Here is a 25,021-nt window from a genome sequence, read left to right on the forward strand (position 1 = left end):
CATAGATACGTTCAACCTGGCTGGCTGCATGTGTTGGGAAGGTGGGGCAAGGCAGGTGAGCTCCTCTTCTGTGTACACTGATGACACATTCCTGCTCTTCCAACAAGTGGGGAAACACTTCTTTACCTGGGTGGATTTGTAGTGCGTTAGTGTTTTCAGTAATCAAAGCATTTGCAAGTATTTAACACGGTAGACCACATACTTCAAAGTGTCTTGTTTATGAAATTTTAGACCTAAATATCATGTATCTTTTTTGTCTTTATAGTGATGAAGCAACCATTATCTCAGGGACAAAGCTTGCTAAACAAGTTTTGAAAGAAGTTCAAAGGGACGTAGAATCGTGGATATCCTTTGGAAACAGGAGACCTCATCTCACTGTCATATTAGTAGGAGACAATCCAGCTAGTCATATCTATGTCAGAAACAAGATAAAAGCAGCTGCAGCTGTAGGTATGTGTTTTGTAATATGAATAATCCTATGGTAAGCACAAGATACTGTTATTTAAAATTTAAAAAGCAGGGGGAACCCCCTTTGTATCTTTATTCAATTTGGACTGTTTTCTTCCTCATCATCTCTGATTAACCTAAAGAAAAGAAGTTGGATTGACGTGTGAATGAAGTAGTTTTAATGGCACATGAATGGTAGCCATAGGTTCAGTTCTGTATCTTAAAATGTTGTTAGGAAACAGTTTGCATCCTTACCGTTAGAAACTGGAAGCTAAAGGAGAGCACTGGGGAAGTTTTTTGACAGTTAAAGGTCTGAACTGGCTTTGAGAAGCTTGGAGAATAAAGATAATCAGAGAGAAATTATGTCATTTTTTAGTTGTTTCTGCAAGACACTCTAATTGTTTTTGAATATGAAATGCTTGCTTAAGAACTTGCCTCCTTAGTGCATGTTAGATTCCTCCTTTTATATGTGGATTTTTCAGCTTGCCTCCAACTGTGGTAGTAAACCTTACTACCCCAGAATTGATGGGAATAGTGTTTAAGTAACCAGTTTCAAATGAAGATATTGAGAAGACAGTTTTTCTTCATACTGTCAATCTTCTTGTATATTTCCTGTATCTCATGTCTGTCTCTCATTCCTGTATCTCATCATCCGTCCTGTTGAATGCTTTAGGTCCACAGTAGAGCCAGGCAAGTCAATCCAAAACCAAGGCTTCACAGCTCTGAATATAAAGGGCAAGCTTTCAGACACAATGAAAGCAGAGTAAAGCAAAGTGGCTGATTACACAGGATAAAGCCCAGTCGCTGCAACATCTCTTCTCCAAGTGAAAGAGTATCATAGCCTAAACAAGGAACTTGAATGTTGTTCCTGTCAGAGAAATTGCAATCCTGTGAAGTAACCTCAAAAATTTTCTTTTCTAATATTGAGTTTTGTCCCACAGAAGTAGAAGGTATCAGATAAAATGCCAGTAATGCTAGTGTAGCTTTAGCTGTTCGGTTTTAGTTGTAATTCTCAAGAGCACGTTTGTAGAGAAGTTAAATGCTTTATTTTCCAAATATTTCTAAACTGTTGATTAATTTTGGAGCTACTATGTACAACTGTAGATTTATAACCTTTTTTCTGTATTTTTCATTATAAGATTGTACTTGACATCTAGATATACAGCATTAAAGAGCAGACAGCAAAAGCAAAAATTTTAGCAAGTCCTTCATGGTTATCTAAGACAGTTGTTAAGCATCAGATGGATTTTTACACAAAATTACTAAGCTGTCCATAGGTAAGTCTCCTGATACTAATATGTGTCTTCTGTTTTTGGTTTTTATCAGGCATTTCTAGTGAGATCATACTGAGGCCTAAAGACATTTCTCAGGAGGAACTCTTAGATATGACGGTAAAACTCAACAAGGATTCAAGAGTTAGTGGTTTATTAGTTCAGCTACCTCTCCCAGGTAGGTGACATCTTTTGTCCCGCTCCTCATATACAGTCTAAGAGAAAAGAATTCTACAGTTTTGGGTTGCAAGCGTATCTTAGCTCTTGAAAGAGAGCGTGCATAATGAAGGATTAGTTGAGAAGTTAATTTTTTTTGTTATATACTAACCTGCAGTTCATTTTAAACAAAAAAGCAAATTAAATGGAGAGAGTCATTTCATATTATCAACCTTGCCTTTTTTGAAGTTCAGACAAAATTCTATTCCAAGGAGTTTCCCTCCACGCACGTACTTTATCCATTTTATTTCTCTTTTTTTTGTTGTTGTTTGCTCTTTAATGTATTGCACTGTTTTGCCTTGAACTCCAAGACCTTTAACGTAGTTTCATCCCCTGTATCATGCCAAGTTATGCTACCTAGCTGATGATGCTACGGCCTTTCTCACAGTAATTCCAGGTTTTGTTTTAAACATTCATTTGTGTTTTCTGTGCTGTCCCTAATGTCCTGGATAAGCTTTGTGCTCAAGTCCTAAAAGCCTCTACTATGTTCTTTTTTTTTGTATTTACCTTCTCCTAATTTGTAATAAAATCTCACTAAAATATCACTTGGCAGTAGCTGACAAAATGGTGTTTTGGCAGTGTTAAAACTTGCGGTTTCCATGTAAATCTGTATAAGTCAACTTAAATAAACCACTGTGTGCTTCCTAATGGAGAGGTACCTAAATTACTGGAGTCATTGTAAGAAATTGACTGGCGTGTTGGTTTTCCCCTGTCTCTGTGTTTACAAGTGTTGTCTTTTATCATACCTTTATACTGTATGCTGTGAAGGGGAGGAGCTCTCCTTTTGGCATGTATAGGCATGATTTCTAGCACTAGCTGGGACTCCAGGGGTTACTGTTTACAAGTATCTCTGACGATGGTGAAGTTGAAGCTTTGTTTCTAGGTAAACTCTTAACTTCTACTTTTATTCCTAGTCTTGGTCTTCACTTGCAGACGGTTCTCACTGCCTTTATTTCATATCCACGAAACAGCAAAAATTAGGGTAGATGCTGAACATTATAGAGAAAGAGGAGCTTTGCTTGTATTTCTAATAAACATAAGCATTCGTGAAAAGGAAGTTTTGTGCTTTGTGTTATTTGAAAGCTAACTGAAATTGGCCACTTGTTGAAATAAGTTGGCCACAAGGTGGAAGTATATCACAACTAAGGAGATTGATCTTGGATCCAAGTAAGGAACTCTGAGAGCTGATGGAGTGTGGTCGGTTTACTTTGAACAAACATCTTTCCCGCTAAGAACAGATTAGGGGAAATGGGTAATGTAACAAATTTTAATTTCAGTAGTGAGAACTCATGCAAAAAATGGAGCACTGACAGCTTAGGGATCAAAATCTTTCTGTGCGAAGCATGTAAGCAAAGGAAACAGACTCTCCACTGGCCTCCCAGTGCACTGTTGTGTTCCCCTGAACTGGGAGGTGTCATGTGTCGCTTGTCTTACTTGTGTGGGTACTCAGTAAAATTGTTAGGTACCTCTTGCAGAAATGCATTTATTTTTTTTTATGGGGGGGATATCTGTCATTACAGTATGCATACAGTATCGATCTGTCTGCCTTCATCGATACATAGTTCAGCAACAGCTTTAAGTCTTGAAACTTGGTGAATTTAAACCTGTTCAACATTTGAAAACATAAACCCCCTGAAGATAACCGTAGTTGTGGGAATTCAAATGTCTGATGCTAGTACACTTAAATGTTTAAGCCCTAAAGTAATTGGTTGAAGATTCTTTTCAAGAACTATGGTTACAGTAACCACATGAAGACTAATTAACCTTCCTCTACCCTATAAAACTTGCTAGTTTGAGGCCTGGCTGTTGCCTGCCTTAGTGAAAATCTTAAAGTAATTTAATCAACAGAAGAACTTTTTCAATATTGCATTGTCTGTGTAATGAGGTTTAATGCGCACGTTATCATGAACTGAAAACGTTCAGGAGGTTCTTTGCATAACTGATGTCAGATATAACTGATTACTGAATTATTTTTTTTCTCCTAAAAGAACTTCAAAAACGGAAGGGCAGAAAGCTACATTAGCTCATTTTCCAAAAGTCTTCTGCATTGGGTTGTAATGGAAGGAGACAAAGCCTAGGTGTTGTGAAAACTTTATCAGTGAAGGCTGCTTATTCCAGAATTGAGGTGGTTGTGTGGGGTTTTGGTTTTTTTTTGCAGTAAACCACACGCAGGTGTGGCTTTTGATCAACATGGGGATAAAAATAGAAGCAGAAAATAGCTTTGTTCTCTTTCACTTTTGGGAGCTGGAGCAACTTAACTTTGAGGATTGTCATCTTTGCCTGAGGAAAACTTCCTTTCTGCGCACCTTTTGAGTGCGTTACCTCTGATGTGGTAATGGTTTTGTGAAGAGTTTCCTGTATCTTTTAAATTGCCTAGAAGATGCTATGAAATGTTAGATGTCTATTTGAGATAGAATGTGAAAAACTCAAAGTTTACTTCGTGGTAAGCAGCAAAGAACTATGAAACAAATGAGTACAAACACGATGTCCCTCTTGTGAAAGACTGTGCCAGCCAAAGTGCGGCCTGCTTTGGTGGGACTGAGTGTGAAAGTGGTAGCTGCGTCTCAGTATAGCTTCTCAAAATTATTTCCGGGGAGCTCATTGCTGCTGTTGAACAGCTTCCTCCTTGTTCCCCGTTCCTTGATCGTATGGTATGTTTTTGAATCCCTTTTGTGCTGTGTTTTTATTTGCATCAGTCTTCCCTTTTGAAAACCAGTCTTTACTTTTTGTATGTCAACATTAGAGGCACGTGTTGTTTATTGTGTAAATAAGAGTTTCTCTGTGCGTGCCAGAGTAACTGGGCAAGTGATGCCCGGTGTCGCCTGGCAAATTCGGTTAAGAAGTGAAAGGGTGAGTGCGGAGAGGATCTTGGCATGGAGAGTAGCTTGAAATGACAGCAAGTAAGTCTGTATGAATATCAGTTGAGAGGAAGCGAAGTATGTTCTATGAGACCGGCAGTAACTTAAGCAATTATTTTGTTCCTCTGGAAATGAGTGAGGCTATCTGCAGTCAACTGGAAACAAACCAGGAAAATAAGTTTCTAGAGGCAAATAGAATCTACCGATTAAGTAACATATAACAAACTATACAGTTTTAATTGGTTTTGTGTGTTTTTTTGGGGGATGGCCCACCCAAGATAGTGCTTTAGAAGTGTATCTGATGAAGGAGGGAAGGTGTCCGCATCCTCTCTTCAGGCCAGTGTCAGCCTATATGTCGCCAGCTATGCAGCTGCATTTCTTCCCAGTACTACGTACCCTTTTCTGAAATTCTGCAAACCAGTTTTGGGCTATATGCTTGGGTTTGTAGCTCCGCAGAGGTAGGGCTGGCTAACGCGGTTTTTTTTTCCTGATTGGTACCGATGCATGTATATATGCAGTATAAGCTTTAAGCAGTTGCAGACCTATCTCATATCAATAGTGCGTATAAAAAATGTTCGTTACAAATAGATATGAATAATAGATTAGGTGCAGATATTGTCATTTAAGGCATACTTACAGTTTCGAGCTCATCAATATCGAACAATTTTATGTGTTCTCACAGTTTTTCAGTGAAGTAGGATACATTTTAGTCCTGCGGATTAGCAAATTACTAAAAACAGTTGTATTGTTGTGAAATGGAAAATGAGAGCTAGACCTGCAAAGGTATTTCAGCTTAGGGTTTCCGTACATGTATTTAAAACTTAGGTCGTGTATCCTTTGTGATCTTAGAGACAGGTAGCATGCGCAATAACTTTTCTCCTGTGATTTTTTTTTTTTGAGGCACTTGATAATTAACACTTCCAGAATACAGAAGTGGCTCTGAAGTGTCTTGCTTAAGTGTTTATTTTTATAGTTACTAAGTCATCATTCTCAGCTGTGTATCAGCCTCTCGTATTTTGATTTTTATCTGTTGTACTAGCAGCGTCTCAAACTGAATCATTTAATTTTCAGTAGATGACTTTAAAAGGTGAAGTTACAACTGCTGCCTTTAGGGGGAGAGTGTAGTTTATTCATAATTAATAATAATAATTAGCCTAGCTAGACCAAACTTGCGTGGTTTTCTGTGTAATGATTTCAGATAGTATTGATGACACCTGACAAGTGAAAGAACTGTAATTTGAAAGCAATGTGTTTCCTAGATCACATAGATGAACGAACAGTTTGTAACGCTGTCGCACCTGAAAAGGATGTGGATGGATTTCATATTATGAATATTGGACGTCTGTGTCTTGATCAGCCTTCTATAATACCTGCCACTGCTGCCGCTGTGTGGGAAATTATAAAACGGACAGGTAAGAAACTCAATTATATTGAAACTCTTTTTATCTCAGAAGATGAATGAAGGATAAAGTCAGGTGTGAGTTAAAAGGTGTAGGTTATCTACATGGATTGGGCCGATTGAAGAGCAAACATTTAGAGGATTAATCTAAATAATAAGGAGATGCCAAATAGATGAGATCTTTTGCCAGTAGCAAAACTATTAATTAAGTGGAGATAGTAGTCTGCATGGAATACTTGGTGCAACACTGCAGTAACTTATTTTTTGCATTTTATAATGTTGCAAGGAACTTTTTATGATATTGCTGACCTCCTAATTATTTGTTGAATAGAAGATTTGAATGCATAAACTCCTGTGGGGGAAGGGGAAGAAGCAAGAACAAAACCATGAACGTTTAATTTAGTGCTAGGAGGGGAAAAGAATGCGTATGTATTCAATATCTTGAATTCAGTTTTATAATCAATTCAATTTTATACGTGTAATAAGAGCTTCCATTTCCCTTGGTTGTCAGACAAGAGAAATTAAGTCTCTCCAAAGGGTGATTCGGATAACCTGAATGAGTTGCCAGCTTTGTTTCTCTGCGGTGAAAGCTGAAAGTTGTGTTGTGGATTCATCCCTCAGGATCAGCCGTGTGGATATTTCAAGTCATGTTTATGTCATCGGTCCACAACAGCAAATAATTATATCTTGGGGATTAAGAAGAAGGGTTTAGGTATATCAAAATGGTGGAATACAATTTTTTGAAAGTGTTTTTTTTCTTTTTGTTTTGTGTTGTTTTTTTTCCCAATAAGGAATACAAACATTTGGAAAAAATGTTGTTGTAGTGGGAAGATCTAAGAACGTTGGAATGCCTATTTCAATGCTTTTGCATACTGATGGAGAGCATGAAAGGCCTGGAGGTAAGTCCATGAGTGTTGTTCTAATGTATCCGTTTGTGAAATCATTAAAATAAAGCTGACCAGAGGATTTGGATAAAAAGAGAAAGCTTGTCTCTTGTTCAACCACAGCAAGGAAATAAATTTGCTAGTGTATTTCCCGACATATTCGCTGGAGAGCAGTTTCTGGACTTTTCCTGGTGTTATGTCATGATTTTGTCCTTCGTTTGAGACAGCTACTGCTTAAACCTGGTTAGCACTGAAGGATATTACCTGGTATAGTTGAGGGTATTACCTGGTGGTGTGGCCTTAAAAAAACTACAGAGGTTCATGTGATGTTTATACAAAGTAATACAGCTTTATGCCTTATCCTCGTGCTTATGTAATACTAATCTCAAGTTTTTCATACACATACGTGTGCACACATATATATACACATACACACATATATATATTAAAAAATATGTGACATGTGTCCTGTGTTGTGCTATGTTAGTTAGGTGGTTATGATGAAAATATGTAAATGACCAAGAACTTTTCCATATGACCTCTATGATATTACACGTTGGCCTGGGGGATTTTTCTGCAGCGCAGTTTATATCCCCATGGAAATTGGGGGTTGTAATGGAAATATTTTTAAGTAATTCTCATTACAGAAGCATGCATGTGCTCCTATAATTGTGCTGCAGAAAGAAAAACAAATATAATTTGAATAGAATACTGTCCTTTTGCAGCTTCATTTTGATGTTAGAAACTGCGAAGGTGGTGTGCGCAAATGAGGTAAACATGAATGTTTAATCCCAGGCATATTTAATAGGAGTGGAGTGAAATCTGTTATTAATATAATAAAACAGTAAAAGCTTCTTACTAATCATGGAGTTGGCTTCTCCATTCAGCCTCTGTGGGAAAGTTGCTATTTGAAACTTCTCTCAGTGTTTGAATTTTAATTACCATCAGTGCATAGTTCTGGTCTCATCCCCATTCCCATGAAAATTAGTGGCATTTCTGACATTTGCTGCAAATATTGGGTTATATATATTACTGGCAGTGTAGTTCGGTTTTTGAAATAGGCTTTAAACAACAGTTATGTTGCAAACTACTTGCATGTTTCTCAGTTGGAAATGAGGAGACTTAGTGACCTGTGATTCTTTCAGCAACTTGTTATAAAACTCAGTGGTTGCATGGAAGTTTTTTAGCTGTACCTAAATACTGTTTTGTAGCTTTCAGCTTTTGAGTTAGTTGGATCCATGTCCCCATTTTTTGTTGACTTGATTCTTGGGTTTGTAGCTCTTATTTGACTGGTAGTATGACTTGTTTTGGGGGGCTAGTCTGTGAGTTTGCTGGCCTATGAAAGAACTTTGTTGTGCTTCAGGGTCATCTGCCAACGTTCCGATTCCTGGCATAATACACGTTACTTCACTGGCAGCCCTATTTACTGGCGTTGTCATTGATGCCATGTATGTCAAGTGTTCTGTGCAGGGACACAAAAACATTCAGATATTCTCTTACTGACAGTGATGCTGGAATCTAGAAGTAGAAAGAGTTAAGTCATTGAATAAATTGATTTATTTTTAAGGTAGTTTTTATTTTATTTCCAGCCTGCCAAGTGGTAGTATACAGTATAAAGCAGCCGGCAATGGGAAAACAAAGGAACATTTGTTCTTCTTTCACAACAAATTAGCATTAAGTATGTGTTTGTCATGTACATGGTGATAAATACTTCAGTAGTTGGGGTAGGCTAGTGTAGTTTTCGTTCCAGATTCACAGATCAGGCTGTCCTTGAACGTCTGGTTGGTTTTCTGCAGTTAGCTTTCTTTTCTGCTTAGAGAAACAAGAGGCTAGCCCGGATGGCGTGTGGGGTGGGAGGCAGGCTAGATGGTGGTTTCAGCTTTACCCCAGTGGTTATCAAAATTTGCGGATATATCGTGACAGAGAAGGAGCTGCAGGCAGTTGAGAGTTGCATAAAGCAAAAGTATAGTGAGATAGAGGAGGTGGAGCTAAAGATAAAATTGGAAATGTGAATGTAATAAAAATTATAGTTTGGACGGAATAATCTTTTCCACCTCTTTCTTAGCAGCTATAGTGGGGCAAAATTTGTGCATTATGATCGGAGACGCGTCAGGATACAAGATGAGGTAGCTTTAGCAAGTCTGTTAACTTTCTAGATGAAGTGAGTTTTGCAGTTGAAAATTACACGTCGGAGTTGCTAATTTTATTTCTTACCAAACAAAAGCAGGCTTTCTTCTTAAGTGCGTGTTTAGAACAATTTAAACCTGTTAATAGAAATGAAGTAGAAGCTTTTTTATTCTTTCTTTTTTATTATTCAGGGGGATGGGGACCAGACAAGACCAACAGTTAAGTAGTGGAAAAAAACCCCGTATCCTGACTGGTAACCTGAGAAAGTTCTGTTGGCAATTGGGCTGATTTGATTAAATAATTGTCATGGTTTAGCCTCAGAAGGAACCAGGACAACAATTTTTAATGAGAAGTGATGCAAGGAAGGGGACTGGGGGATGTGTTACTATATTTTTTCTTTGTTTTTATTGTAGGTTTTAGTTGTTATTTTTTTACAGACTGTGAAGGAAACTGAAAAGCAGGGATCTGTCTTCATCTGTGATGTTTTGCATGTAGAAACTGTCATGTCCTGCAGGTGGCAATATCTGATCAGATCGGAAAGCTATCTAACTCTACAAAACAAATTGTGTTTTGTGTAGGCAGGTCAAGCAACTGTCTATTTTATAAGCTAGTGAATTGGCTCAGTGGTATCATGCGAAATCTTAATTGCGAGGTATATTCCTCTTTCGGAACAAATAGCAGTGTAAAAATAGTTGTTTATTTTCCGTTTTGGCGTGATCACAAATAAATGGAAAACCTACCCTTTCCAAGGTGTCTCTAAGCTTCTGGACTGCTATTCTGAAGGTAGGGGGTTTGGGTTGGTTTGGTTTTTTTCCCCTTCTTTTTTCTCCTCTTCTTTTTGGTAGCGAGAGCAATCACTTGTTTTCAAGAGCTGACTACAGACACATTCCTTGCTAAAATCTTGATGGGAAAGTAGCACAGATTTTATTTCTTATAAGGTGTGAATATTTGTAACTTGGGATTTTATCCATTGGTTTTTCTCAGCCTCTCTGCTGAGTACGGGATAAGAAGTTGAAAGAGTCTTGTTATGTATATGTCTTTGGAAGTAATAATTGTGGGTTTGGGCAAGGCAAATTTTGCACTTAAATTCACGGGAAGTTATAGAAAGTTGGTGAGAGATTTCTAACTGCTGGCAATTCCCCTTATTTCATGGAATTGCTTATGCACATGTGTGCTTTTCTGTTCTCATTATCTGAAACTGTCTTGATCTGCTTCTCTTTGAGGAGATGATATGCACTATAGAGACTGAAGGAGAAGAGGGATCAAAGATGAGGGGAAGCAGCAGAGAAGTCAGAGCACAGACAAGTTGAAGATGAGATGCTTAAGGGAAGAGCGTTAATGAGATTGGAGGCACAGATTAGATCAGTCAGACACATTCCAGAGCAAGTAGATGTGGTGGTAACATCTGAGACCGTAAAAACTTTAGTTTAATGGTTCGTAATGTGGCTTAGGAGTCTGTGATGAGTGGAACGTGGAGATGAGGGGATGTAACACCTGAACACTTGTGCGGTACAAATAGTTGACAGGGAGAGAGCTGCCAGGATTCTCCTTTGATAGCTGTTATCTTTGCTGTTTTCTTGGGCAGTCTGTGAGGGATCACCATGCTTGCTGTTGGATGCAGTATGAGACTTCAGTCCTTATCCCCGTGATGATTCATTTTGTGTTTAGTGGCCTATCCTCAGTGTCTCCATGAAACAGGACAAGGCTTTTTATGTTTTATTAGGAGGGTTTGTTCGTAGCTTCTTGCCAAGCAATATGGATACATGCAGGAGCAGGCCCCATGTCTTTTGAGTTTGCCCGAAAGGATGTGTGCTTCTGTTTGTGATAACTTCAAACTCTTCTCACTCTGGTGTGAAGTAAGGGTTCATCCGTTTTTCTTTTATCAGGAGATGCAAGAGATGGTAGGACACCTGCAAAAATTTGAGCACCTTTTTGTCCAGTCTTTTCCATTGCTGTTGTTGTGCTTGAGCTTCCATAAAATGATGACTTGGAATGCTCTGAGTGTGTGGAAAAATATAAGCATTGGATGTATCGATCCCCTAAGGGGTTATGGTGATAAACCTTTTCAGATCCATCTAATTGGAATTTTGTAAATACTGATGCTGAGCTCGATTGTGTTTGAGAATGCCTCTCCTTGATGAGAGCTGGTACTGTTCCAGTCAAGAGAGGGATTTTGCTGTCTGACCCTTGCATGCTGTTACTGGTCGGCAGGGTTTCTAAGCAAAGAGCCTTGGCCCAGGAGCATCCTTGTTATCATAGGTACTAGACTCATTCCCTACGCAATCAGGCCCTACAAAGAGAAGAGCCTCAGTTGTCAGCTCCTGTTGCTGGCCAGATTATCAACCGTGTTAATTCTTGAGAGGGGGAATGTCAGTAAGAAATGGTGCCACTTCGCTGAACTTGAATTACCAATTATTCCTTGAGCAATCAAAATCTGTCAAAAACACAGGCCAAAGACTAAACTTTGTCTCGAAGGAGACGCTGTTATGAAGTTAGGTTGCAGGTACAAGGAAGACTGTGGTCTTCCTTCCTGCATGTACAACAGAATGTCAAGGGAAGCATCTAGAGAGCTTCAGGACAGGTGAATGACAAACATGGTTGAGGACAGAGATCCGAACATGGTGATCTTGTATGTGAAGCTTGAGTTTGCGAGAAACAACTGAGTCTTGTGGCACATTTTATAAATTGTGCTTAATAAGCTAGACACCGGATTCCATGCTGGGTTGCTCTGTGTAATTTCGCTAAGGGTAATGAAGCTGATTAAGGAATAAGTTAGTCCACAGTGTATAAATGAATTCATCCTGTGAGAATTTTTAAGAATAAGCTTTTTTTTTTTCATATATGTGAACAGCAAGTGTTGTGAGCCTTCTGCTATGCTGAAATTAGCGATGCATCCCAAGACAAATCTGATCATGATCTGTACTACTGTTAATGTACCAAAGTAAGTCATTTGCACCTCAGGGTAAATGCTATACAAGCATTTTATATGTGACAATTAATTGATAATCTCATTTCAGGTGATGCTACAGTGACCATTACTCACAGATACACACCAAAAGAGCAGCTCAAGATCCATACGCAACTCGCTGACATTGTAATAGTAGCTGCAGGTAATATTAGTTGTTGTTCATACTCCAATCACAGCATTTAAAACCTAAAAAGTAAACTTCATTGTCTGTGTTGGTGGCACTACTAGCTATTTTACATTTCACCAAATAATTGGTGCTCGCACTTGCTGGAGGTGTTGCAGTAGGATTTCTTGTTGTAAGAAGGGCAAGTGATTTGACTCTTTGTTCTTGCCCTTGACATTTGCAGAGTCATAAACTGTTTCTCGTCACATGTGACACCTTTCCCTTAGGGAGACTTTAGAGTGAACTCAAGATTGGGAACCAGTGCATAGTTTATACAGGTATAATTATGTAAATTAAAACGTTCTCTCTGCAGTGCAAAAATTGTGAGTCATTTAAATTTTGACAGAAGGGTTTCTGTAAATCAGCTGGAGGCTGCATTTGTCAAACAATGGTATCTTTCCCTTGCTCTTAGAATTAAGAGCAACCTTGCCAAATAACTGGTAGTTTTGGTAACTTATGTTATTAACGGCCAAATTTTTATTTTATTTTTTTCTTTTACAATTATCATATAAAGATGAAGAGAATGGTAATTGCCTAGAGGAAAGGGTCTGAAAGATCAGTGTCTGTACTCTTAAAGCAACGTTGAGTGAAATCCTTGCAGTTTGACTAGTCTAGAACAAATAAACAAGCAGAACTCTGCTTCTGAGTAACCTCTGGTTTTTGATTACGGGGATTATGAATTAATTTTAAAAAAACCCAAAACAATTCAACTTACTAGAAACTTGGTAAAATTCTGTGTCCCCTCGCAGCTCAGGATGCTTTCCTTCTCTCATACCATTTTGGAGGAGTACAAGAGAATTGTGTCTCTCCTCTTTTCTGCTCCCTTCCTCCCTCTTCCTCACCCTCAAGACTGAAGTCTTGCTTACTTATTTTCTAGATGAAGACAGATCACTTCCTGTTGAAGCGAGATGTCCTTTGCTTCAGGGCTTAACTGCACTATCTCTTTCTCATGCCAGGTCAGCAACAAGAAACAGCTCAGTTGTCCCACGTGTGATTACTCAACTGTGGGCCTGACCAGAATTCACGCGCTGTGAATGAAAATCGTATAATAATGTGTGTGCTAATTGAAAATAAACTAGTAACTTTTCATCCAAATTCACTGCTTCCAATTTAATCATTGCTTCTGATTTTTATGCTGAACAAGGTTTGTCATCAGTTATGCTTGTAGTTAAATGGTTCAGTAGCAATTCAGCCGTGTTTGTTCTTCACATTATTTTCCTCCTGTCATTTGTAACAGGAGCATGATACAACACTCATTACACAACATGAGATATACTTGGAATGATGAAAAAACCTAGGGCTAGATTGTGCAAACAGTATGCGGCCCTGCCCCAGCGGATGCTCTGGGGAAGATTACACTTCAGAAAGGTGGAATCCCTCCAAGGTTCCCCTTGTTACTTGAGAACTGTGCACACTGTACCTTTGGGATCACACGTTCCCCAGAAACGTGCGACCTGTTCAGTGAGTGTTGCAAAAATGGTAACTTCTGCCTTGCCAGATAGAAACGGCTGCTGTCATAAGCCACTGTGCAAGATGTGCAAATGGAAAACAGCTTCTTGTGTGTGTCTGCATGTGGGAGCAAGATCCCTATTCTCATTCTCCTCTTCCCATGTAATACTTTTAGAAGAGCATCTGCATTCTGGGTCCTGGTCTGGTGGCGTGTTGCGGTGTGTCTGTTCATTCTGATGCGGTACTCTGTTTCTGAGGAGTTTTCTGTTCACTTGCATTTATGACTTTTGTAGTGCTTCAAATCGGGTGCTTCTGTTTTTACTCTTGAGTTTGAGAATACCTGTTTTCACATGGTTTCTCTCTTTTGCCCCCAGCCTCGGGACCCCAGTTTTCCAGCTTACTTTGATTGTAACTGTCCGTGCAGTTTAGTCCTTCCCTCTCTTTCCCTCCCAACTCCTTGCATCATAAGTTCCAACAATGCTGCTTTTGTCCAGCCTACCCCTCCCTAAAATCGGTGTCTCTGCTTCCAGGTGGAGCTTCCTAAACTCTTTCAGTACCACACAGCTTTTGCGTTTCTAGGCAAAGCATAATGTTTCGTGTTACGGAAGCAGAACAGTACATGTGCAGCACTTTGCATCCCACTGTAGCCTTTCCAGTCTTAGCCCACTGTCCCTGCTTATACAGATATCCCATGGAGTCTGTTCGTTCTGCCATGGGCCCAGACCCGTAGTAGAACAATAAGTGCAGCTTTACCTGTGGTGCTCGTATGGCCACCACAGTATTCCCAGGGCGGTGATGGAGGCCGTAGGCAGTCTTTGACTAGTTAACCTGCTGCTTCTGCTGTTTTGGCTTTCCAGTCTGCCTTGAGAGAGACAAGTCATCTGCCTGCAAGGTTTGGAGAGGGGGTAAAGAGGAGAAGGAGTGGGGATGCCAAATGCCAGGTGAAATTCTGCTAGGACTACTTGTGCTGCCCCTCGGGGCATGATCTGTGGTCCTCTTGTATAGGAATTGCTGATTTGTCAGACCCCTTAATTCAAATAGTGGCTGGTTAGCTTTCTCAGGAGTTAGTTACTTTACAGTCCTTGTACCTAAGCTGGGATTAGGTAGGGCTTTGTTTCTCTTTTGTTTAAGAAGTGATTCATCGTTTTCTACAAAAATTACCGATGAAAGATTTTCCCACATTCTTCAGTCAGTGCATTTTAGGAATAGCTGCTCTAACGCTTATCTCTTCTACTTGGTATGTAAAGCAGGCTTAAGTAAATAGATCTGCTCATTTGGTTTGGGGGTTAGTTTATTTGTTGCTATTAAGTATTTGGCCTATTATCAAACCATTTTACAAAGGGTGTAACTGTGCAGCTTCCGTTAATATGCTTCCATGCCTATCACACACAGATCATTTACCCCCATAAGGCTGAGGCATTATCCAATTACGAGCCGGCTTGCAATTGATTGCATAAGAGTGTGATGAAGTAGACGCAGCCAGATGTTATCAGATGGCATTGGAAGGAATTTGAGGTCTTGGCTTGCTCAACATCAGAAGCAGAGTTTCAAGCTTGTGTGCTATGGGGGAGTGAGAAATGGAGAGCAAAGAAGGTTCTTGTATTGCCTCTATCTAAAGGATTAATTGGCTGTGATCCAGCACTTTAAATGAAGCCAAAGCCATTGTATACCAGAGCTCGCCTCCAATAAAACTACAGTCTCAAACCATGTGGATTTGCTTTTTTTTTCCTTCTTTTCTTTTTTTTTTTTTCCTTCTCTGCACCTGAGAAAAAGCTGCTTTGGTGGGGAGAGGGGAGCTTAGACTCCCCCTTTAGAGATACTCTGTTACTGGGATGAGCATTCCTCACAGTACTGAGGGAGAAGCAGCAAGGTGAATTGTAACTCTAAAGTTGGAATGTCCCGTCACTCAAAGTTGGAGGTTGCATTGTAGGAAACAAATTTAGGAAGTCATTTAAAATTAATACAGAGAAGAGACTGCTGCTGTTGCAATTAATGTATGATAGGCTAATGCGGATGATGTATAAGGACTTGATATTCTTGGCTCTCTGATAGCATGCAGTGACTTTGGTCTCAGATGCTGCTTTGCCTTAACATTCCAGGAGGTGCTTCGTTTGTTGTGATTGTCCAGGCATAAACTTTCAGATGTCTGGTCATAGATGATGCTGCTGTTTGTAAAGCAGTGCTAGTATGTTTGTTCTAAGATGGCCTTTCTTGTAATTAAAACTGCTCTCTGCAAAGCGGGATCCTACTGAACTGCTGTTCTTGAAAGGGAGGTCTTTTCAGTGCATCAAGTGGAGCTGTTGGCATGCCATAGAAGTCTTGCCTCTAGCTTCAGCAGACTGGGGAGGCTGGGTAAGATTGATCTTCTCAAAGTACACGTGGTGCTACCTGCAGTTAGAAATCCCATGCAGCAGTGATCTTTACAAAGTGGAAGACATTCACTGTCCGGTATTACTCCTTAGAAAGTGTGGTGTTTTGCCCCCATCTCCTTTGGTAGGACCCAGGTCAGATTTTACATGTAATTCAGTTGTCATTTTTGTACTTCAGTTCTTTCGATACCTAAATAACTGTTTTGGTGTCTCTTGCTGTGTATATAGATAGCTCAGCTGTGCTGACTGGAAACATACAGCCATTGACTCAGCTCCTAATCTGGAACCTGAAGTGACCTTTTAGGTTTTCTCAGTCCTGACTGTTGAACATCTTTGTGATGAATATCAAGATGCTTTACATTTAAATGTGCTGAAGAAATACGGTGCATATGAAAGAGATGAGACGGCTTGTTGCAGCACTCGGTCTTAGCTGCAGTTTCTTAATAGCAAAAAAATCATACTCTAGGACACTGAGGCCAGGCCCTCTTTGGTCAAGCGGGGAGATGGCCCAATTTGCTATAAATAGCAGGACATGGTGTTTTGTAGAAGTCCCCTGTGAGAGGTCAGTGTCAGACACTGTGTGTGTCGTGCAGTAGCATGGTTGTGTCTGTGTTCAGTTCATCTAATCTCAAAATTCTTTTTCTGAAAAATTACTGCCTAACCAGTTGTTTGCTGTCTCTTGCCTTTGTGAGGTGTAATTATTTGTATGTAAATGTGGTGTCTTGCCTTCCTCTCTGTTCGATGTCAAATGATTTTAGATGCTTTGTTCCTTGTTTCCAGTGGCACTTGAAATCTAAGCTAATCTCTTTAAAGTTCTTTCCAGCTTCGTGTCATCTGCACCTTATGCCCCTAATAGATAATAAGCAATCTCTGCCATCGCGCTAGTGACATTATAAACAAACACCTGGTCTTTGTGGTACTTCTTCTGCACACGCTTTCATTTTCATAAAGTACCATTGCAGCCTCTTACATGGATACGATTACCCACCTGATTTTCTGTCTAGTATGTTTTTCTTGCTTGCTTATGAGAAGATCAGGTGGAGAAAGCTTTGCTTAAAAGGCAGTTGTTTCTCTCCTACAAATTGAGCTGCTGCTGTTTATTATAGCTAAATCTGAGCTGGCCATTCTGTTTTTCCTTGTTGTCCAACTGTTGCTTATAAATGACAGGAATCAAAAATAAGAAGGCAGGGTAGATCAGATTCTATTTCTGTGCTAGCGTATCTCTCTCTATATATATATATTTTTATTTTTTTTATAGCAGTGGTATTTCACTATGATTTCATGTAGTTCTTGTTCATTATTTAAGTAACTGCTTGAAATGTCATGCAGCTAACAAGTGAAGTATATGAGAAATCAGAGGAGTCGGGAGTAACACAAATGCAATACAGATATTAAAAAAGTAAAGATTAAATAAAATGCTGTTGAGGTTAACATACACAGCTTGCTTCAGCAGTTGACAACACATCTCTATCAGCAGACCTCTGACAATACTAACAGTTTCTGGTGGCTCGCAGAGCATCTTTATCGCCTAGCTTTTCTTTGGAAATGCTATGAAATGGACTTATTACCACAGACCAGCAAGTACTTCCATCGTTGAGGTCATGTTGACTATGTTTGTGACTGCAGGTTTAGCTGAGAATATTAAGTCAAAATGAACAAATTCACCTGTTCTTCTTATGATTACAAACTGTGTGAAACTGGGGAATAATTGTTTTCTGTGTGATGTATCAACAAAAAATCAAGTGAAAGACTTACCTTCTTTTCTGTGCATACATACACATGCATGTACACCCCTTGATATAATTTGAAACTGATGACCTAAGACTACCTGGCCATATTAATCAAATCTATCTTGATTCCAGGTATCCCGAAGTTGATTACAACTGATATGGTGAAAGAAGGTGCAGCTGTGATTGATGTAGGCATCAACCATATCCACGATCTTCTTACGGGAAAGACCAAATTAGTTGGGGATGTGGACTTTGAAGGTCAGCAAAACACTCTTTATACGAACCTGTTGGATAAATACGTTAAGTTTGAGGATTCATTCATGATAAATACTTGGAATAGCCAGTGTCTCAAATGAGATAAGACTTGCAGGAATTTTTTCTAATTTACTTAAATAAGAAGAAAAACTATATGTTTGTATATCTGCTCTCAAGAAATGGTATGTTATTTAAGAGAGGAAGTGTTACTTTCAATTACGCATACCAGCAACCTTTAAGAGATGCAGATGAGCTGTTACAGCAATGAGGTGGCAGAAGACGCTTGTCTCCCGGTTTCTTTAATCCTTTGTGAGTCTGTGAAGCGTTTCAAGAGTAAGCAATAAAAACAGTTTCTGCTCTTTCACAAGTATAGGGTCTCCCACTGTTTATAGCAAAGATTATTATACCACAGCTTCTCAAGCCTCCTTTTCTGCTCTCACTCTACACTCGTATGTGAAAATCTTACTTCTGCTTTACAAGTATACTTTATGCTAAGGTTTAATGTGGGTTCGTTTTAAGCTCGGTCCAGGCAAGCCTAACAGATAAAAATTTGTATTACATATTGATCTTTTTATGTTTAATGTGTTGCAGAGCAAGTTCACAATTTAACTTGATTAAATATCTCTGCTCTGGAGGAGCTCCAGACTGGAATAGCAGGATTGTTGCAGTTGAAAATTAAAGCTTATTGGCAGAGTTGACTGTGGGAAGCTTAGACAGCATTTCCCCACATTATTAATGGTTCTCAACAGTTCCTTATTTTGATAAGTATGAAAATCACCCACAGGTTTTTTTCACGGTTATTAACATCTTGGCTGGCATAATGTCTCAAAGCTTAATTATATTCAAAATGTTTCTAGCCAGCTGTATATATTTGTCATTACATCACTCCCTTAGTTCCTGCTTCTTTTACTTATCGTACACGATACCTGTCTGTTAAAGTCAGTGAAATTACTTGCACGAGTGTAGCTAAGCGATTGTCTCGGCAGGCATTTGGAAATGTATAACTGTACGTGTACAATAGAGCTCCAGTAGAAAAATACTTGGAGTGCAACTCAGATTTTTTTTGGTTTGTTATCCTGCTTATACTATCACAAGTAAAAGGTTATCTTTCTGTTTTCAGAACCGAACTAAAGTACAGAGAGTTTTCAGGAGTTTTTGTTTGCTTTAGCAGCTGTGGGAGGAAAAAAAGCTTTAAGTTTGGGAAACATGAAATAGTATCCTTTTTGTTTGTTTTTCTTTAAATGCGAGACCTTCTGAATGTATTATAGGTGTAGATTCAATGGCAAGGCCATGATTCAGAGTTTCAGCAATGCACTGTATATGTCTCGTCATGTCTGCTGTGGGTTGTTCTCAGGATTTTACCTGGGGGGAGGGAAGATCCAAAAAAGAGGGAGGAACTTCAACTTGGATTATGCCACTACAGTTGCAAATAGCATTTCACTGTACATTGCCAAAGGGAGATTGTTGTTGGTTCGTTGGTATCGGTGAAAGTTTCACTAAATCTCTAACAACAAAAAAGAACCATCCCAGTGTATACAGTTCTAAATACTAAAAAGTCAATCACCCTTGCGGAGTATTTGGTTTGGCAGTTAGGAAATGGAACAAGCTAGTGTATTCAGGTAGCAAATAATTTTATCCTTTGACTCCCTTTGATCACTCGACTGAATTTATATTTAAGCTTCAATGAAAATGATTTTTGCAGGTCAAGGCTAGGTATGTAAATGGCTAGCATGACATGCAGCACCTCTTTAACATCGTGTAGCCCACCAGTACCTACTGTCTCATCAGCTGCTTTTTTAAGTAGGAAAATGTGGCCATAGGGAGAGCAGAGATTTAACTGGGCAATCAGAGGTTAAATTTGATTTGTAAGAAATAGATGGAAAGGGCTTATTTCACCAGGTCATCTGACTGAAAATCTCCCGTAGTGGAAATTAAGTTTATTAGATGGGTGGAAACTGTTTTGATTCAGTTGTCATATCCTAGCAATACTTGGATGCTATACTCTAATCTCTAGGGGGTAGGTTAAACACTAACGTTTATTTTTATCTCTTTAACAACAAAAGGATGACATTTCAAAATTTTGTAATGTTGTTCATTATTGAATTCAATGTAAGAAGTGCCTAAAGGAAAATATTCCTACCACATTCCTACCACAGGCCAAGAGAATTTGATAGCTGCTCAAAAAAAGAGTTTTGAAATCCATTCTGAAATCTGCATTTGTTTGAGTCATGCCCGCTTCTGCTGTAGGCAACAGGGTTGCATGCAGTCACCCACAGCCAGAGACCTTGCCCTTGACAGCGCTTCCCACAGTGGGCTGAGGACTGACCTCTGCCATATGTGTGTGTACACACTCTCAAGCCAAGGAACACACTTTGGCTGTCCTTTAAACTCAGCAGATGAGGAGGAGCAACAAGATTATTTAGTTGACTTAAAAAAAATTTAATGGTATCAGACTTGTGCGTATCACTACTACAGCTGCTATAATGGCTGGCTTGGTAGCGATGGCATCAGGGTACCTCTGTGCTTGTCAGACTTAAACATTTATTTTGGGCAAAAATCACAGGCTGTGTTATGGAATGTCTTTAAACAGTATTTGTGATTTCCCCCATCCCATATGTCCTCTTTATTTTGAGACTCCAAACAGTGTCCACATCAAAGGAAGAGATTTTTTTTTTTTTTTTTTTTTTTTTGTCCAGAATAGCTTACTGAGCAGTTCCAAGGTATCTGAAAGAACATGAGTGGAAAACGCAGTGCACATGGGGGTCAGCTGTGAAGCGCTGAGGTACCCAGTCTGATATTGCTAGGACATCTTAAAGTGCGTGTGCACCTCTCCATATATAAGCAGCACAGCACATTCCATGTACCCTTATATATGTTAAGAATTTGTCGAAATATATGGTCCAGGGAGAGAAACTTTTGTAGCTTCTGGGAACCACAAGAGGGAGAGTGAGGTGACAGGGAGGAGGAGAAGCAGTGGCATCCTGAGATTATTGCTGGTGCCATTTTTGCTTTTGCGCAGTGAGTTTCAGGCACAGAAAGGGAGACATATTTCTATGAACAGGGTAGTGCATGTGTGGGTGTACTTGGCCCTGTTTTATAGGGCTTTTGTTGCCACAGCAGTAATGCTAAGGGGGGAGGAGGGCTATGAGGACCAGGAATATGAAGTAAAGCAACAACTTAAAAAGAGCATTTAGCTGGAACAGCTTTTTTGGGTGGAGCACCGTTTCCAGGAGTGACTGGTAGAGCAGGGTAGTTACACGTCAATGTAGTAGCTAACCTTTGAAACTGGAACTGGAAATGCCCGTGAAACCAAAGTGTAGAGAACTCAAATGATTCTTCCCATATCTCTGACAAGCAGATGGTAATGCTGGTTAGAGTCTTTATTGGATAGGTGATATAGTTGCTATATCAGTGGAGGGCTTTATAAATGAGAATTGCTCTCCCCACTCGTCTGTCTTGCACAGCCTAGGGGATGTAAAAGAGATTCTGGAAAATGGGTGCCACCAGGAGTAAAGAGGGGTTCCCATTGCTGAATAGCAGAAAAGACTGCCTCAACAAGTGATGGATATGGTAAAGGGTGATGGGTATATAGTATGAATTTGCTTAGAGTAAGGATATTTGTACATAGTAAACACAGGGGAAACAGGGAAATGGTACATTGAGTATTATTAAGGTGGAGAATGGACCAGATTGACATACTGCTTCTGGATAGACCAAGTGTACCAAAAAGAATCAGTTGAGTGAAAACCAGGGAAGCGTATCCTGTCCTCATCAGCTACAGGACCAATGCCTACCAAATAATTGGGCAAGCTGACAAGTTTCTTGAAATTTCTTCATGTAGTTTAAGAGATTTACCAGGATGGTCTTCGAATCCTATTTCTTAATGGACATAGCGTATCAACTACAGTTGGTGGAAAACCCAGGCTTTGTGACATCAGTCGCTTCTGACGGTTGTTTGCTGATGCTTTGCATTTGTTGCGTTACCTTCCAGGCTGCAGGCTTCTCTTCAGATTATTGAATCTTTTTCAAATTATCTCTCTGTGCAGCTTTTTCAAATGCTGGTTGTGAAACTAGAAGGTGGATGTTCTCGCTGCTTTTGCTATGGCATTTTTTAGTTAATTTCTCGGTTGATTTTGAAGACCTGGCAATAAAAATCCAGTCTATGCAAGCTTGTCACCATATTGCTGCTCTGCAAAAATCGTCGAAAGCGTTGCCTGTTGTGATGCTCTGCTGGTGCAAGAAATAAATAAAAAGGTTAGCATTAGGCTATGACCGCCAGGACGCTGGATTGACTGAGTGCTGATGGCTGGCAGTAAGTTGCTGGATGGCCAAGTCTAGGTACTCTTCCCAAGGCTACAGCGATATCCTATCCGCTGCTGATTAGCTGAATGCAAAGAAGTTTGTGTGCATAATTACACACTGGATTTTTCTGCCCCAGATGCCTCTGTTGCTTGGCTTTTAGAGGTACTGGGGGAGGAAAGATCTATGTATGCAGTACGAGAATTACAGTACTGGGCCGTAATTCCTTGGTTTTCCTTTATATTGCTGTTAAAATAGCTGCGGTAAGGGAAACAGAGGTAACACCAAAAAGAAGGAGCTGTGCGAAAAGGGGTAGATGCTTGCTGGTCGGAATCCCACAGTGCTTAGTGGGAGGAATCCTAGGATTTGTAGAGTAGAACGTGGGATATCTGCTGTGATTGCTGAGCACGTGATTCACACTTATGCAGTGCTGCAGGGATGCAGTGATCCAGAGTAGCTTTACAGGGACTAATAAAGCTGTGTGGAAACAGTGCTTAGGCAGGAGTTACTCTGCATCACTTAATGCAGATTCACAAGACCCAGAACTGCCTTCAGGTTGAGACTTGCCCGTGGTTTGTGTGATTAACCCTATTAGGTGTCTGATGTCCTTAGCTTTAAAGGAACCTAGGAATGAAGGGCTGTTTCCAAAGCAGTGGGTCCTGTTTTTCAAGGAAACAATCTACATTTCATTTCTTCTGAAGAATCAAAGGAAGATTTTAAGGTTCGACAGAAACTGCAAAATAGCAGCTCCTCCCCCATAGGCACCTAATTTGTATACCAACGTGTACCAGATTGGCAGAGAGATGAGCATGCATCTCGAGAAAGCAGGGTTAAAGCTAGGGACAAAGTTATACTGTTGCTGAGAAGCAGAAACAAGACCTTCTGGAGGAACCGACCACGCAGCACCTTACTTGCTGACGTGAGATCGGTCACACTGAAGTGCCGTCTTGGAACTGTGCTTTGGCCTAGTACACTTCACGAGGAAAGGAAAATCTATTTACATTTTTGAGGGCCAGGTTACTTTTCCCCCTTTGGTCGCTGGTATTCATCTTGGAAAATGGCATTCACCATATCTGTATTTACGCTCACAGATGGAAACTTATCAGATGGTAGTTTCCCCAACATAGACACCTGTTCTGCATTTAAAAGTCTGGACCGGCTTTTGTGAATAAGCTATCTGGGTGGTTTTATGCTAACTGATACAAAATACATCTTCTGCCGCGCTGACCCACGAGGATTTCCATAATGATAGAGTATGGGAGAGAAATTCCCCAACAACTTGTGAAAACAGTGTGCTGCTGCGTGTTTAGTGCTGAGTACAGTTACTAAGACTAGAGGCAATGAATGTTGTACGTGATATTCATTAGAAGGCTTTCTTTAGGTAAGGCATGGTCCAGTTGTGGGTTGTACCTCTTTGTAAGTAAGATAGGAGTAGTTTGAATAATACCACAAAAAGAGGTATGTAACATTGCCTTGGAAACAAGCTTATTTCAATTTAAAATGCCTAAAATATTTTCTATGGTAATTACTGTGTTTACTTCAGATGTGGGTATATTTCAATAATTATAACATTAATTTTGGAAATTTGTAGTAACTGTATTAACCGTAAACACCAATCTCAAACGGTAGGTAGTTCAGAATAGTATAACTATTAAAAAGACAAATTATTTGTGTTTGAGAATATGAAGAATAACTGTCATATGAGATCTTAATTCATTTGTTACAATTTACATGTAAAAAAATGCATTGCAATATGTCTACCTTTACAAATATTTTAGCAGTATGTCTGGTGGTACCAGTCAACTGAGTGATTAAAACCTTCCCAGTTGTTATTGCCATCTGTCCTCAATGAGGTTTAATCTTCTGTTCTTCAGCGAGATACTCGCCGTTAACTTCTGCGAATGCTCTTGTTAGGTCCATGCCTTGGGGAGTTCAGACAGGGGATTTTTTATTTCATTTACTCCCCCTTAAAATCTAGCAAATGAGCTTTCAGAAAAAAACCAATATCCTTTCAAGTTCGCCTTTAATATATCTTTTTGAGAGACCTTGTTATTCTCATCAGTAAAGCACCGCATATATTCAAGATAACATACCGCTGCTTTAAGTGTATTCATCTTGTTTGTTCCAAAATCAAGGCGCTTTTTCTCATAGCCAGGTATAGGTTCTGTTCTGCGGTGACTTCAGTGGAAATGTATGTGCTTGTGTAAGAGTTATGCTTGCTCAGTTTTCTCCTGTGTATGTATGTCTGCCTTTTTAAAAACAACGCTTTTAAAAGTGGGGAGTGAGTTTTCAAGGAATTATTTCTAAGCAAGCAAAAAAACCCCAAACTAACAAACAAAAAAACCTCTCATGGTGGCACTTGAGAAAAAAAAAAACCTCTGTAGTAATCAGGTTAGTAATGTGCCATTTGGACTAACCATTATTAGCAAATAACTGCTCATTACAGTTTGTCATGCAACAAGTTCCCAGCCAGTTGCATGTAATTCCTTCGCAAGTAACCTGCAATTCCAGTTGATTGCATTTTGCAACAGTAGATAAGAATATCAAGTTAGGATTTATTGCTGCGTTATATTAATTGCTTGTACA

At 39.5% G+C, this 25,021-nt stretch overlaps 1 protein-coding gene across 10 annotated transcripts in view; it reads left to right on the forward strand.

Annotated features, from left to right (window-relative positions):
- Positions 1–25,021, forward strand: part of LOC141743532 (epigen) — a 67,133-nt gene that overhangs the window by 9,018 nt on the left and 33,094 nt on the right. For 8 of the 10 annotated variants that reach the window (XR_012587093.1, XR_012587095.1, XR_012587094.1 and 5 more), the window contains exons 2-7: positions 266–450; positions 1,774–1,896; positions 6,052–6,204; positions 6,983–7,090; positions 12,220–12,312; positions 18,014–18,139. Coding sequence is in view for 4 of the 10 variants with exons in the window: in XM_074587943.1 (XP_074444044.1) it covers positions 266–450; positions 1,774–1,896; positions 6,052–6,204; positions 6,983–7,090; positions 12,220–12,312; positions 18,014–18,139 (788 nt within the window). In the remaining 6 variants the exon portion in view is untranslated. Of the gene's footprint in view, positions 1–265; positions 451–1,773; positions 1,897–6,051; positions 6,205–6,982; positions 7,091–12,219; positions 12,313–13,289; positions 13,426–18,013; positions 18,140–25,021 lie in introns of those variants that run through there. The other 2 variants (XM_074587946.1, XM_074587944.1) reach the window with 2 other exon arrangements.

This window comes from Larus michahellis, chromosome 5, assembly GCF_964199755.1.
Source record: "Larus michahellis chromosome 5, bLarMic1.1, whole genome shotgun sequence".
NCBI classification, from domain to species: domain Eukaryota; kingdom Metazoa; phylum Chordata; class Aves; order Charadriiformes; family Laridae; genus Larus; species Larus michahellis.